This window comes from Varanus komodoensis, unplaced genomic scaffold (genome assembly GCF_004798865.1).
Source record: "Varanus komodoensis strain SLA01 unplaced genomic scaffold, ASM479886v1 scaffold4, whole genome shotgun sequence".
Classification (NCBI taxonomy): Eukaryota; Metazoa; Chordata; class Lepidosauria; order Squamata; family Varanidae; genus Varanus; species Varanus komodoensis.
In genome coordinates this window covers 2,654,240-2,669,112 of record NW_025335941.1, presented here as the reverse complement: position 1 = coordinate 2,669,112, position 14,873 = coordinate 2,654,240, and the positions used below count along the sequence as shown (strand labels likewise).

The window sequence follows — 14,873 nt, the reverse complement described above, 5'->3', positions numbered from 1 at the left end:
CCGGCGCATCCCGCGGCCGGGCGCAGGGGCGGCGTGGGCGGCGCGGCGCACCGGGCGGCCGCGGCCGCGGCAGGTGAGCGGCAGGAGCCGCGGGGCCTCTCGCCCCGCGACCTCGGGGGAGGCTCTCCCTCTGGGCGCCGGCGCCGCGCCTCCCCGCTCCGTCCTCGCCTCCGGGCGCGCGCGAAGCACTTCTGCCAAGGCAGCCCCGGAACGCCGATCGCGCATTAGCATTTGAAAGCGTGATCCAGATGTTTATTACAGTGGAGAGAGAGAGAGAGATCCCAATTATAAATCCTTGTATTTTTAAATACCAACTGTAAGCGATTCAAGTAGATGCCTTTGTAAATTTCTTTTGACGCGTTGCGTGAGAGATGGAGTGGAAATAAAACCAGGCCTGGAATGTTTCCCCTAGTCCCAAACTCGGATTCCCATCACGATTCGCGTCCTCGTTCCTCTCGGCTCTGCTGTTTTGGCTCTCCCTTGGCAAGGCGGCGGGAAACCTGGCCCTGCGCACCCGCGAAGCCGTCGCTGCCGTGCGACACACATTCGCCGAGAGGTCACAGCCCCTGATGTCAACCAAGTTTTATTTCCCCGGTGGAAAGATCTCATTCTAGGAGGGTGAAAGGTCACCCTATTTATTTCTGTATTAAACGTGAATAGGACTTCTTTCAACACACACACGCACAGTTTCCGCATCCGACTGGTTTGGAATGGGCAGAGACAGCCACCCTACTCGCCACCGCCCGCGCTCCTTTCCAACCCTGCTGATTTCACACGGGGTCGAGATTAGGGGCGGGTGACGGGAGGAGAGCGTCAAGCCGCCCGCTTAATTTCCGTGGGGCTAGTGCAGAGAGACAGGCGAGATCAGCTAGGCAGCTGTGATGTCCCAGGAGCCCAATTTTCAGAGCGAGGCTGTTAGGTGTGGAATCAGTCCCGACGATGAACCAGAACCAAAGTTCTCTATTCCATCTCCTTCCAGCCAAACCACAGAATTTCAGAAGGATTTTCCCCGTAATGACGCGGTGTTGCTTAGGCGAGACAGTTTCTACAACAGGGACCAAAGATGGAGCGAGAGAACGCCAGGCAGAATAATCGCCGAGAAACCATTGAGTGAAACTCTAACAAGTTGCTGCCAGCAATTCCCTTCCATCCTTCCTGCTCGTTTGTTGGGGTTCTCTTGAGCCTGTTCATACTTAATCGTTTGATTAGTTAAAAATATGCGCCCAGTGTTAGAGATCGGCTCTATCTGCGAAGTTTTTTGTACCAATTTGTCGATCAATGAACTCCTGTTTATGGATCTGTCTACACATCTATGTGCATATAATCCCATGTACTTGAAATTTCCCGTTCACGCCAGGTATAAATAAGGTCGTGATTATGTATGTATGTATGCATGTTTGCACGGACGTCTACACACACATGTTAAGAAGTACAATTCATTGAACACAGAAGGATCCCCTTCCAACCAGACATGCACAGGGTTCTGCAGTTATGCAGAATTCTTTCCGGATAATTTTAGGGCTCCGGATAAATATCAGAACTAATGGAAAGTAATTACCGTTAACCCAGTAATTCAGTGGCTAATTTAATAAACCTCAACAAGTTCACTCTCTAAAAATCAGGGACAGCAAATCTTTCTGAAACAACAAACCGGAGATTTGGATCGCATAATATCGATCCAAGCAGGAGACTGTCCGAGTTGTACCAAACTGAGCTGAGACCTAGTGTAACACGGACTGCAGGGGCTGATCGCCTCCGCCCGCTGGGAGGTGCGCAGTGGGAAGGAGTGGTCCCTTAGCGGAGAAAGACGCCGGCGCCGGTGACCGTCCGCGCAGGTCCCTTCCCGTCCTTCAGCCCCAGGCAGGGCCAGGTCGGTCCGCGGAAGGAAAGTTGGTCCGCTAACTTTGCCGGGTCCGCGCCACTCCCGCTCCGCGCCGGAATCCGGGCCGCGTTTTCCCCTTGGCTGGCGCCGGAGGCTGCCCGGCCTCTGGCGAGAGCCAATCGGAGCGCGGCTCGCAGCACGTGGAGCAGAGGGAGTCTAGCGCCCAGCTACTGCGGCGCAGTCACTACGCTGGTGCCCGGTGTCCTGGCCAGGAGCAGCGAGAGGGGCGCCGAGCCGCAGCCGCTGCCTGGTGGGGAGGCGGGGAGCCGGTTCGAGCCGCGCTCGGCCGCCCGGAGCCCGCCGGCGGCGGCGGCAGGACAAGGGCAAGCCCCGCCAGCCCCGCCAGCCAAAGCCATGAGCAACCAGTACCAAGAGGAGAGCTGCTCCGAGAGGCCCGAGTGCAAGAGCAAATCGCCGACTTTGCTGTCCTCCTACTGCATCGACAGCATCCTGGGCAGGAGGAGCCCTTGCAAGATGCGGCTGCTGGGACCCACCCCCAGCCTGCCGCCGCTGGCCAGCCGCGCGGAGCAGGACAAGGCCGGGCAAGGTAAGGCGGCCGGGCAAAGGGGGCGAGGCGGGGTGGCAGGGCGCGGGCGAGCGGACTTTCCGGCAAGTTCTTCCCTGGCAGACCACCGAGCGGGTCCGGGAGGCGGCTCCGCTGAGACCTCGTCTTTGGAAGGCCCCTCCCGCCAAGGACCAGCGCTTTGTTGGCGGGGGGGGGGGGCTGCCATTATCTCCCTCCCTTCCTCTCACCCATAGCCGGGCTATGGGTGAGAGGAAGCCCCTCGATTCGGGCGATCTGGAACCCGTGTGAACTCCGCGCGCCCACTGCTCTGCTTCGCCGGGGCTCCTACTGCCCCGCTCAGCACTGCAGGCGAGGAAGGGGCTGGGGGTGCAAAGCGAGGGTCCCCGTCCTGCCCCCATCCTATTTTGGGCAGGCGGCATTGTGGTGACACATGACGGCCGTTGTCAGGAGGTCCTCGAGGGGATGTTCTTTCTTGCTCGGCAGCGCCTTTCTCTGCCAGGCCTGAAGGGCGAATGGATCTGGTGTCGATCGCAGTGACAGTCCAGGTTGCTAGAAATTGGGGGTCCACTGAGACTTTAAGGGCATGAGAAGGAAAAGCAGGCCTGGTTCTCCAGCTCTTCTGGAGGGAAGGCTCGCTTCAAATTCCCGGCGGTCTTGGAGCAGGCAGGGAAATTTGGAAATTCTTTTGACGTAACGGCGGGTGTCCGGTGCCATCAGGACGAGGGGAGCGCTTTTAGACAGGTGTCCCTTGACGTTTGTGGAAAGGTCAGAATGGTTTGAACTTAAAGAACAGACGGGGCCGTTTGCTTCTCAGGCCGTTCGCGGGTCCTTGCTCCGAATAATGGCTCGATTCGCACTCTCAAGGAAGCATGTCAAAACCTTCCTGAAATCCATGTTTGGATGGAGGTGCGGTTTATACTTTTTTAGAAATTAAAAGCTGGATAGATTTCGGCGGATCTTCCTTGTAAGCTCTTGAGGTCTGGACGTAATCTTAGGCGAGTCCACCTTGTTAAGAATGGAGCAACCTACTTAAAAAGTTGGAGGCTCCTGGAGCAAAACGGGGGGGGGGGGTATTCCCAGTCGGGGGGCGTGCAGAGCTGCTTTGAGACCACCCCTTGCTGAAGGCAGGGACGGGCCCTGCTCTTTCGTGCAGGGAGAGCCGCCGAGCAGGCTTGGAGGCCTCCTCTGCTGGCATCGGGACGCTGCGGGGAGGCTGAGCCCGGGCTGGGCGAGAGGGGCCCGCCCCGCCTCGCCTCGCCTCCTCGGCCCAGTGGGTGACCCACGCCTGTCTCTGTCCTCCCGGCAGGAGCAGCCAAGGGCAGCCCGCCGGGCTTCGAGGCGGCCGAGCTGCACCTGCCGCCCAAGCTGCGCCGCCTTTACGGGCCCGGTGGAGGGCGGCTGCTGGCGCGGGCCGAGCGGGCCGAGGCGGGCGCCTCGTCGTGGGACTCGCTCAAGATTAGCCAGGCGCCTCAGGTCAGCATCAGCCGCAGCAAGTCGTACCGGGAGAACGCGCCCTTCGCGCGGGCGGCCGCCCTCGACGACCTGGGCAGCCCGGCAGGCGGCGGCGGCGGCGGGCCCGACGTCGGCAGGCCCGGCCGGGACGACGAGCTGCTGGAGGAGGAGGACGAGGACGACGACGACGACGACGACGACGAGGCGGAGGAGCTGGACGAGGAGCTGGACGAGGACGACGAGCTGCTGTCCGAGGCCCAGGAGGCGCGGCGGGGCGCGGGCGGCGGGGTCGGGGCCGCCGGAGGGCCTGCGGCGGCGGCGGCGGCGGCGGGCGCGGGCAGCGAGGGCGCGGACGGCTCTCCCAAGGAGGAGCTGCTGCTGCCCGCGGACGAGCTGGCCGAGGGCAAGGACGGCGAGGACAGCGTGTGCCTGTCGGCGGGCAGCGACTCCGAGGAGGGGCTGCTCAAGCGCAAGCAGCGCCGCTACCGCACCACCTTCACCAGCTACCAGCTGGAGGAGCTCGAGAGGGCCTTCCAAAAGACGCACTACCCCGACGTCTTCACCAGGTAGGGACGGGGCGGCCGCGCCGGCGCCCTTCCAGGGGCTCCCGGCTGCGCCGCGGCGCGGGCGAGTGCTCTTCCGCTCGGACTTGGACGGAGCAGGATGGCGACGGGCAGCTCGCGGGCCGCCCCTGCGGGCAGGGCAAAGTCGGCGGGCGAGCCGGCTTTGCTTGGCTCTCGCTGCTAAATTCGCTGAGCAGGGAAAGCGAGGCAAGGCCTTGGGGAGCTGGGCGCGGGGAAGGGGAGTCGTGGGGAGCCGAGACGAGGGGCAGGGCGCAACTCCCCCAGGCAGGTCGGTGCGTCGGAGAGTTTTCTGCAAGCCCGCACGCCCACCCCGTCTCCCGGCCGTCGCCGCCGGCTCCGTGTCGCTCCGAGGGCCATCCCTCCCCGCAGTGCGTGGCCTTTCCTAGCCGACGTGCCCAGAGCTCGGGGAGAGGAGCTTGAGCTCACCAGCCAAGGACGGGTGAGACTGAGCTTGGGCCAGGCCTTGCCAAAATCTCTCGGGGTCTATTTTTGCCCTGGTCCTCCCCACCAGTCTGCCGGGTATCAGTTTCGCAGCTTTCCATGGAAGCTGGAGAGCTGCCTTGCTGTTTGGAAGTCGATGTATGCATGCGTGTGTGTGTGTGCATATATATTGAAAAGATCAAAGTATTCCGCTTTGGAGGGCTAAAAATATGGGACGAGATGGCAGCGTAGCCGGGTCGCTTTGGCAGAGGCCCCACGCGCGAGCCCGCCGCCTACTCGCTGGCTCCGCAGGACGTTCCTGGGCACAGTCCAGAAAAGAAAAGAAATTGGACAGAGGGGTGGCGGTGGGGTGGGAGAAAGAGCCACTCCATGGACCGCCTTGCTTGGGATTTGACCGTGCAGGGGGTGGGGTGGGAGCGGTACCGCGTGCAGGCTTACTCTCAAGGCTCCAGTCTGCCTTGAAATGATCAGGATTCCAGGGGAGCCCACTTCACACACGCTTCAGTTTAAAGTCCGCTTTGGGAGGCGAGCTTAATGCAACCGAAGTAATAACGGGAAGATCCATTTGCTTGGGGCCATGTATAGATGACCTTTATTAGTCGGGTTCGGATCCTTTGCTCTCCCCACCAGTGGTTTTCCTCTTTCTGAACCCAAAACGGCCCAGTCATGTAGCTAAATAATCGGGAACAAAGAAGAAAAGAGCAAAACGCTCTTATTAAACTCAGGCTGAGGTTGACCTGTTTCGGGGCAGGGAAGTGAAAGAAATTGAATTTTTACTTGCAAGACTTGATTTCTTCGTGTATATGTGTGTGTGTGTATGTGTGTGTGTGTGTGTTGGTGGCATTCGGACTCCAGGTAGTCACATTTCACAATCCTGGTAGCAAATGTTCCTGTGTTTTTGTTTTCTTTCAACTTGTGCCAAGAAAGAGGAAATTCTTGGTCTCTGAATATAGTCATTTCCCCCTCCTTGACTTCAAAAACTGCGTGCTTTAAACTCATACCTCCTTCATCCTGGGAACATTTCCGCGGAAATGGGTTGCGTTTCTGTCTTAGCGCACCTGCTGGAATATCCTTCCAGGCCAGCGGGGTAAGAATCGCAGCCTCGGCTGGATGGCTGAGAAAATCAGCGGGATTCTCTTGCTGCTGTACGGGACGGTGGGCTGGAGCACAGCTCCGTGGCAACCTTTCTTCATAGCGATCCTGGAAGTGGCGTGTGGCCTTTCCTGGAAGTCTGTGGGGAGGGGGCGCAAATACATAGGCCTGGCTCCAGTTCGAATTGCATTTGAAGTGGAAATGTATTTACCAGGCGCATTTAGCCAGGCCACTTCGCGCCAGACGTGCATCGGGCAGGAGAGCGAGGGCTTTGCTTCAGCTGGCGATCCTGCCGGGGAAACCCGACGGCCCGGCCTGGGGCTTTCCCTTATTTGGCAGCCCGAAGGAGCCGGGCACGGGCAATCCTCTTGCCGCTGCAGCCCAGCCAGGCTCCCTCTTTGGCCAGCGCGGTGCTTTTCTTGCTAGCGGAGGGAGAGCCAATTATCCCGGGCGCTCTCATATTCGAGGTAAACAGATTATGAGCAGTTTCCTAACATCCTAATGGTTTCCGATTTGCCTTAATTGTTGCAATAATAACCGCAATGAAGGGCTCGCATTGCAGCTCAATGGATCACCCCTGTGCCGCAGCGCAGCCCTTGGAGCAAGGGAGCGTTTCTCGAAGGCGCGGAACTGCTGGAGGGGTTTGGCCCCGGAAGCAGGAGCAAAGATGAGCCTGGCGCAAGCTGGGGAAACGCAATCCCGTGGTGATCCGCTTCCCCCGCCCCCAAACCGTCCCGTCCCCTGAAAATGCATCAAGCGCGCGAGAAGCAGCGTTAATCGAGCAGGGAAGCCCCTGCAGCAGAAGCCACGAAGGGTGCTTGGGGTCCCCGCCTGAGTGCGGGCAGGAGCGTCCGGGCTGCTTCGGGATCGGGCCTGCGGGAGGGGCGGAGGCTCCGACATGCGGGGCGACCCGAGGTCAGCACCCGAGTCTCAGGGCAGGAAGTGGGCCTTGCCTGGGGCTCGTTTGCGCACAGATGGCTCTTCCCTATATGGACAAAGCGGGGAGGCGCTGGACCCCGAAGTCTGAGTCGCTGGACTCTTTCTCCCCCTCCCCTTGCAGGGCCTCACCTGAGCGCCTGTCTTGTTGTGCTTCTTTCCCTCCCAGGGAGGAGCTGGCGATGCGCCTGGATCTGACCGAAGCCAGAGTGCAGGTGAGTCCAGGGAGAGCGGGAGCTGGGAGGACAGCGGGGTGGCGGTGGGGGAATCCCTGTGGGTAGGGGGTCTCGGAAGGTGGTGGGACAATAAGGAGAGACCCTGGAACCCACATGCTCTCTTCCCGCCCCTGCTGCCCCATTACAACCAGACGCGGTGGTGATGGACAGCGGGCAGCCGTGTCAGATTTCGTTCCCAGTCCATGCTTAGATTGGGGCGGGGGGAGAAGAGAGACCCAGTAAGGCTTTCTTTCCCTCCACTCCCACCACCACACCACTAAAATCTTAGTGGTCGTTGTCAGCCCAACGTCGCGCCAAGCAGGTATCTGGCTGAGCTTCCAAATGGCCAATCCGGCCTCCATCAAAAGGCACTTTGGCGCTAGAGCAAATAGGACCCTTGAAAGGTCCCCCCCCCCCGGTTCCAAAGCGGGCCAAGCAGCGTGCTATTTGATTTCCCACATTTTGTTTTTGGATCTAATGTGCAATGCTATTAAAGGTGTTTGCCGGAGAGAGTGGGGGTCCCTCCCTCTCCCAGCCGAGCGCTTCTCCTCCAACTAGAGCTGGAGGCTCCGGAGCGTGGAGAAGCAGGCATTGAACACGCCCGGCGTTGGCCGGCCCCCAACAGATGGCTTCGGCCTTTTGGCTCTGAGCAAATCACTTTACACTGAAAGTCAGGCGCGGCTAAAGCATCATAAATTCCATATGGCTCATTTAATACACAACAGCTTCTCGCATTAGAGGGGCTAATGAAGAGCCCGGTCCCCTCCTTTCTGTTGACACATTTCTCCATTGTCAAACAGAGATGTGACAGCAAATCAGGATTTTCAGCTCAGGGGAATGAGTCGTGGGAAAGTTAAATAACGAAAAAGAGAGCGAGCAGAGACAGGGAGACCCCCCCCCTTTCTTTCTCGCCCGCCCCCCTCCTTATTCACCGAAGAAGATGTAATTAAGGGAATATGAATTATTAGAGTACCTCGGTTTACCTTTGGGTGTACTCAAACTTATTAATACACTAAGAGGGAGAATTTGCAGAGGGGCCCAAGTTGCTAATTGAGTTGGAAAAGAAGAGACACGCCGATGGCAAGATTTTCGCTGCCTGAAACGCAGCCCCTCGGCTGTTGCGCCCGGGCTGGATGGAGGGCCTTCCTGGCGGGCGCGGAAAAAACCCAGGCACCCGGGGAAGCTCCCTCCCTTTCTCACGCCCCTCGCGGTCTGTGGGTCCTTTCTCCTTCACCCCCCCCCCCCACGACCCTTTTGCATAGGCTTTTCTCGGATGGTAGCAAAAGCTGCGGGAATTTAAACAGCCCACCACGCGCGGATCTTTCCCGTTCTAACAGCGCGGGTTCAAATGGAAGAAAGTGCGTGGATGGCTCAGATCGTCTGGGAACGGCCTCGAGCCTCTAGTTTTGGTTACGAAAGGAAGACACAGGAGAACGGGGGGCTGGTTTATTGCTCCTGTTTTGTTCTCCTTCCAGCCCCCTCCCCGCCCGATGAAATGCCGAGCGGCGCCTGCGAAAGCGAACGCGGGCCGCGAGATCTCGTGGCGGCGCGCTGTGTGGGCGGCTGCGGGGATCGCGTAATAGCCACCTTAATAATATTAAAAAGATTCCATCGACTGGGAAATGAGCCTTAAGCCTTTTAAGCGCTGCTCAGAAGGCTTGGCTTTACGCTTGCAATAAAAGAAAACATGATGTTTAGCGTACGTGTTGGCGAAAACATTCAACTGTCTGTCAAACCCGCGGAGTTGAGTAAACGAGAGGGGGTGGGTGGGGTGAGGGGAACCGAAAAGCCTGCACGGTTTGGAAGGAAGGAAGGAAGGCAGCGGTAGCGTTAGGCGAGGCTTCCTGGCGGCGGCGCTATTACGGAGGGCCAGCTCCTTAGGCCGGGGCTCCAGGTGTGTTTCTCCCTGCGGTACTCGGAGCCCAGGCCACGAAGAGGTGATCGCTTCCGCTGAAATGTACGAGAGGACGCTTGGGGAAGTGGGGTGTTATTAGTTGCCTTACACCTCTAATGTCCATGGCCTATTCTAGCTTTGGAGGGAGGGGGAAAGATCCCTGCCAGCAAGGGGATTACAGTCGGAAGGGACATTCCTGTGTGTATTTCGACATTAAAAGAAAGCTCTACCATTTCCCAGCAAGTCTAGCTGGAGAGATGCTGGGAAATGCAGGCCCTTTTCTGTTTACACACGCCCGGGATTGCATTCGGACCCTCGCCAGCAAGGGCGCTAACCGAGGCAGGGCAAAGGACGGGAGCGCCACATCGTGTCGGGTTCTGGCCTCCAGGATCAGGCGCAGCCTCTACCGGCCCTCTGCTGCTGCCGTGGGAGCAGGCCTACGACCTGCGCTTGGGGACCGCCCTGCGGAGCGGAAGGGCCCGAGAAACCCCGCCGTTTGACTTCTTCCACTGGAGGATCGTCGCCGCGCTCGGCTCTCTTCCCTCGGCGGCTTTGGGGGAGCCGAGCTGGGGCGCAGTCCTCCCGGGCGAGCCGCCCTACCCGTTTGCGCAGCACGGCCCCTGGCTGCGGACGAGCGGCTCGCGGGCTGCCGGGTTGCGCGCCGCGGAGGAGAAGCGCGGAGGGCCCGCTGACTAACCGCCTTGCCCCCTGTTTTCTGTTGGCTTCCAGGTCTGGTTCCAGAACCGGAGAGCCAAATGGCGGAAGAGGGAAAAGGCCGGCGCGCAGAGCCACCCGCCCGGCCTGCCTTTCCCGGGGCCCCTGTCGGCGTCTCACCCGCTCAGTCCCTACCTTGATGCTAGTCCTTTCCCTCCTCACCACCCAGCTCTCGACTCCGCCTGGACGGCCGCCGCCGCCGCCGCTGCCGCCGCCGCCGCCTTCCCCAGCCTGCCGCCGCCTCCTCCGGGCTCGGCCGCTCTGCCTCCCAGCGGGACCCCGCTCGGCCTCAGCACTTTCCTGGGAGCGGCGGTGTTCCGGCACCCGGCCTTCATCAGCCCGGCTTTCGGCAGGTAACCGCTCCCGCGTGCGCCAGGCGCGGGCTGGCCAGGGCCCGCTCGCCAGACCAGAGGGCTTCAGGCGGGCGCACGCGTCCCGAGGCGCACGAGGAGGCCGGGAAGGAGCGAGCGGGCGCTCCTCGGCTGTGGGGCGCACATGAGGCGCCCGTGGGCGCGCCCCGGGCAGAGGCGGAGGCAGGGCCACTTCGACGCCTCGTGCAGCTGGGAGAAATCACGCCCGCCGCCCAGCCCTGTGTCCTGCAGTTCCGTTGGAGGAGACGGCCCAGCACCCACGGCACCGTGGCCGAGTGGGGGAGGTTTTTCCTCCTGATGGGCGCCATCCTACAGTGCTGGCCGCAGCGCGCTGGCAGCCGTGTCTGAACGCGCGCTGGACGGGCTCTTAAACCTCCACTGTTTCCTCTGCACAGCGGGCCCGGCTCGCAGGATCGCAGGCTTGGCGAGGGCAGCGACGCTGCTTTAGCGAAGGGACCGCGTGGGTGCGAAGGCTCGCTTTTTGCGGCCGGGTGGCAAATGGCACGGCTCCTCAGTAGGCGCCTTCAGAGTTAGGAATTCGAATGTCGCGGGCTCAGGCACGGCACCCCTCGTGTGCTGATCACGTGCTACTTCGTCGTCGTTGATTGGACGGGGGTAACTTTTTTAAAAAACCCCGCCAATCTCTGGCAATTACCTGCACAAAGTGATCAGGAAGTTTTTTTTTTTTTTTTTTCAAATTAGCGAGATTTCCTGGTCATTTGGCGTCAGGGATTTTACTTCCGTTCGGTCTAGTTAGGACCTGCATATGAGTTTGTTCATGGGAAAATCTACCCTTTAAAATTATCCGCATGCGTACGATACGTGTACTTCAAGTGTAGCGTCCCTCCTCATATCCACCCCACCCCCGGTTAAATGCTTACGGAAAGGATCTGCACGACATAACTGAACGAGGTTGGAGAGGGCGATATCGCAGGCAGAGGGATTATTCGCTGGCTGAATGCAACAGGAAGCTCACAACGCGGGCTGCAGAGAGAGCCAGAGCGGGGTGCCCAGCCCTTGTAGTATACACCTGAGGGGGAAATCCAGCTTGTAACCCAGTGAGGAAGAGTTACCTTGTATCAGCTTTCCAAAGTGAAAACTATGCGGTCGGCAGCTCATGAACGAGACAAAAGCTCAATTGCAGGATTTCTGATAGGTCTAGAGAGATACGAGGGAAATATAACAGAGGGGAACAAAGGAAGAACAGATTAATCGGGCAGGGACGACGTAGCAAATGTATCTCTTGAATGAAGAGGGAGGGAATCCAGGTGAAATTAAGGGGCCGCCGCCCGGTGAAGACGGAGCCGTTGCTTCGGCAGCGGAGCGACTGTGGTCTCGAGCGGGGACAGGCCGCGGCCGTCACTTCCTAGCCCGGCCTGGGCCCTGCTTGTGGCAATGGTTCCCGCAAGCCCAGGCCCTGCAGCCGGCGCCCCCGACGGCTGGCCATGCGGGGCGGGGCTGCAGGAAGCCGAAGGCCAGAGCCCTGGGCAAGGCTGCGCTCGCCTCGCCCTGTGCCCGTCCTCCTCTTCCCCCACCCCGGCGCATTGCAAGGGGAGCCGTAAAGAGCTCCCTCGACGGACTGGCTAATGGGCTGTGCGATTAAAATAGGCGTGCGACAAAAGAAAGCAAGACTGGGGGGGGGGGGGAGCTGCATGTCTCGGGAGGCGATCGTGGTGGCTGTGGCTTCAAGTCGTGTTCCGTAGTGCGGACGCTGCCTTGGGAGGAAGAGGCCTGGATCGAGGCTGCTTCCTCCGGTGGCTTCTGAGCGCCCTTCAGGCCTCAAGTGAGGCGGTCTGAGTGTTCCTGTTCTCTTTGGGAGAAGGTTTGCGAGACTCGAATTCAGCTCGGGAAAGACACCCGAAGTGTGGAGATCTTTGCCTCTCAGGCACACGCTGGGCCGGACTGCACTTGCGGGGAGAGGGGCCGCCAGGGCGCCGCAGTCCACCCGCAAACCGCCGAGCGCCTCCGCCTCCGGGCCGCGGCAGGCAGGCAGTCCTGGAGCTTAGCCGGCTTCGGGCTTAGTCTGTAGCCCCTGTTGCCTTCCAGGCCCACAGTTCAATTCCTAGCCGGGATGATGTCAATAATCACCTCCTTGGTTAATGGAGAGCCTGTATCGCTCGACGCGCCAGTCAAGGGGGTCAGTTGCACTCTTCAGCGCGGCTGCTCGCGGGAGAGGCGAGGAAGGCAAACGAGAGGGGAAGGCATTTCGCAGATTGTGTCATTGAGCCGGGATGCTAGGGTTGCCGCAGAATAATTGGCGTTCCACTGTGAGGAAATCCGCAGGGACGGCGCTCCCTGCTGGGCGTGGGCATCCGCGCTGCGGCGCAGCCAGGCAGGCGCGCGCGAGAGAGAGGGAGCGCGCGCGCGCGCGAGGGAGCGGCGTCGGGCGTCCGGGGGCCGGCGCGCTGGGGGGCGCGCTCCTCCGGAGGGCAGGGCAGGGCACGGCAGAAGAGGCGGGCGCGCGTGTGCGGTCTCCGCGGAGCAGCGTGGGCTAAAAGAGCAACGTGGGCTTGGGGAAGAGCGGGAAGGGGAGAGAGACCCACCCAGGGAAGAGGGAAATCCATCCATCACTGAAAAGCCGCGATTTTATTTTTATTTAATGCTTGCCTCTGATCACAGGCTCGAGCGCTCCTGACAGCCAGCTTCTGTCACCAGCAAATGGGAGAGAATTAGACACTTTACAAATAATCTTTTTGACTGTCAGCGCCGGGGATTTTCCAACCTGTCTGTCTCTCTCCCTCTCCCGCTCTCCGTCGCCCCTCCCAGTTCAGGCGCTCAGGCGGTCTGAACAAGGACACATGTTCAGTGGGCAATCAAGGAGGCGAGGGGTGAACTCCCCGAACCCCCAAGGAGGAGCGGGGCTGCAGGGAAGACGGAGGAGGACAGGCGGGAGCACCCCCTTTCCAGTCTGGCCCACTGAACATGGGCAGATCGCAGCCGCTCGGGCGGGGTCGCCAGGTCGCCGCCTGCCCGGTGCCCGGGCGCATCGCGGCAGCCCGCCGGCCCGGGAGCAAGAGCGGGGCTCAGAGCGGCCCCGCGGGGCAGACAGCAGAGGCCCCGCGCCGAGCAGCCTCCCCTGACCGGCCCGTGTCTCCTTTGCTTGCAGGCTCTTCTCCACCATGGCCCCGCTGTCGAGCGCTTCCACCGCGGCCGCGCTGCTGCGGCAGCCGGCCCCTGCCGTGGAGAGCGCCGTGCAGTCGGGCGGCGGCGGCGGCGGCGGCCTCTCGGACCCGGCCACCGCGGCGGCGGACCGACGCGCCTCCAGCATCGCGGCCTTGCGGCTGAAGGCGAAGGAGCACGCGGCGCAGCTCACGCAGCTCAACATCCTCCCCGGGAACAGCACGGGCAAAGAAGTGTGCTAAGCGGCCCCGAGCTGGGGGACAGCCGGAGATCGCCTCGCCGAGGGACGCGTCCAAGACCAAAACGGGAGGGAGAGAGAGGCAGGCGGGGAGGCGGGCAGGCGGGCAAGACCCCCCCACAGTGGAACAGAGGACCAGCGGCCCTGCAGAGGTTCTGCTCCGCTTTGGGACTCGGAGAAAGGCCAGGCCCCTTGCTTTTGCCGCTTCCCTCGGGGCGAACCGCGGGAGAAGCTCGTTCTGGGGACATTTGTCACAACTGCGTTCTGCTCCTGCCGCTTCTCAGCAAGCCTCCGCCCGAGAGAGGGAGAGGGAGCCCTTGGCGGGAGGCAGCGCGAGGGGGGTGGGCTTAGGAAGGATGGCAAAGCCCGCGCTCCTCTCTCCCTTCTCCCCCTCCTCCGTTTTGTCATCCTGGGCCGTTCATGTCATCCAAGGAGATCGCGGGAGGCTCCGAAGTGGGAGGACGGTGAACCAAGGAGCAGGACGCTCTTCGCTGCTGCTGCCGCTGCTGTTGCTGCTGCTGGCAGGGCCAAAAGAAAGCCAATGACACGATGCTGCTGCATACACGAACCAGTGCACTTAAAGGCAAAGGGGCCTGGTCTTTGTTGTCCGCCTTTGATCACTACACCAACCAAGGGTTTTATAGCAAACCAAAGGGAAATACAGTGCTAGAATATGGACTATTTAAAAGTCACTAAACTGTGATGCTCAATACTGTACATATGTCATTGTTATTAAAAAAAACGGAAAAAAACAGAAAAAAGAAAAACAGCCAACAGAGCTTTGTATATTTGAAATGTTATATAAGAATTGCACTCAGTGTAGTGTTTGTACAAGTTTGTCATTTCTGTAGATTCTTACTGTGTTATAGATATCATAGCGGCCCTAGACAAATATTTATGTACAAACCCTTTATTTAACTTATTAACCGTAGACGTTCCCGAAACCCAAAAAGAGAAAGAGAGCAAACGGGCATTGGTGCCATACTTTTGTGTAATGTTATTGCTCTCACTTTCCCTTGTGATCAAGGGGAAAAGTGTCACCCATAGGAAAATAAAGTGTGCATACACACACGCGCGCGCTCGCGCGTTTTCAAGAATTCAAAATGATACTCGAAGGTGCAGCGTCATTGGAAGTCCTCATGCTAAGAACCAAAAGGGGCGTTTGCCAAGGATTCAACTCGGTTACAGAATTAGAGAGTGATGAGAAGAATGAACTTTACAAATCTTGGTCGTTCAGCCTAAGCTGAACTATATAAACGAAAACTAAGACAAGGTTCTGTGTTCTTTTTCTTATTCTGATTCTGATTTTCACGAATTTTCTAAGTAGGATTCTTTCCACGGCCCAAATAGCCCGAGTCGAGCTAGTCTCTGAGATACAGTAGACCCACTGAGTGGGCACAGGACTGCA

The 14,873-nt window shown here is 59.7% G+C and overlaps 1 protein-coding gene across 1 annotated transcript; it reads left to right on the top strand.

Annotated features, from left to right (window-relative positions):
- Positions 1 to 2,236: 2,236 nt before the first annotated feature.
- Positions 2,237 to 13,469, top strand: ARX (aristaless related homeobox). Its single transcript, XM_044442445.1, has 5 exons — positions 2,237 to 2,429; positions 3,715 to 4,426; positions 7,083 to 7,128; positions 9,752 to 10,089; positions 13,214 to 13,469. The coding sequence occupies exons 1-5, from the start codon at positions 2,237 to 2,239 to the stop codon at positions 13,467 to 13,469; spliced, it is 1,545 nt and encodes a 514-aa protein (XP_044298380.1).
- Positions 13,470 to 14,873: the final 1,404 nt, after the last annotated feature.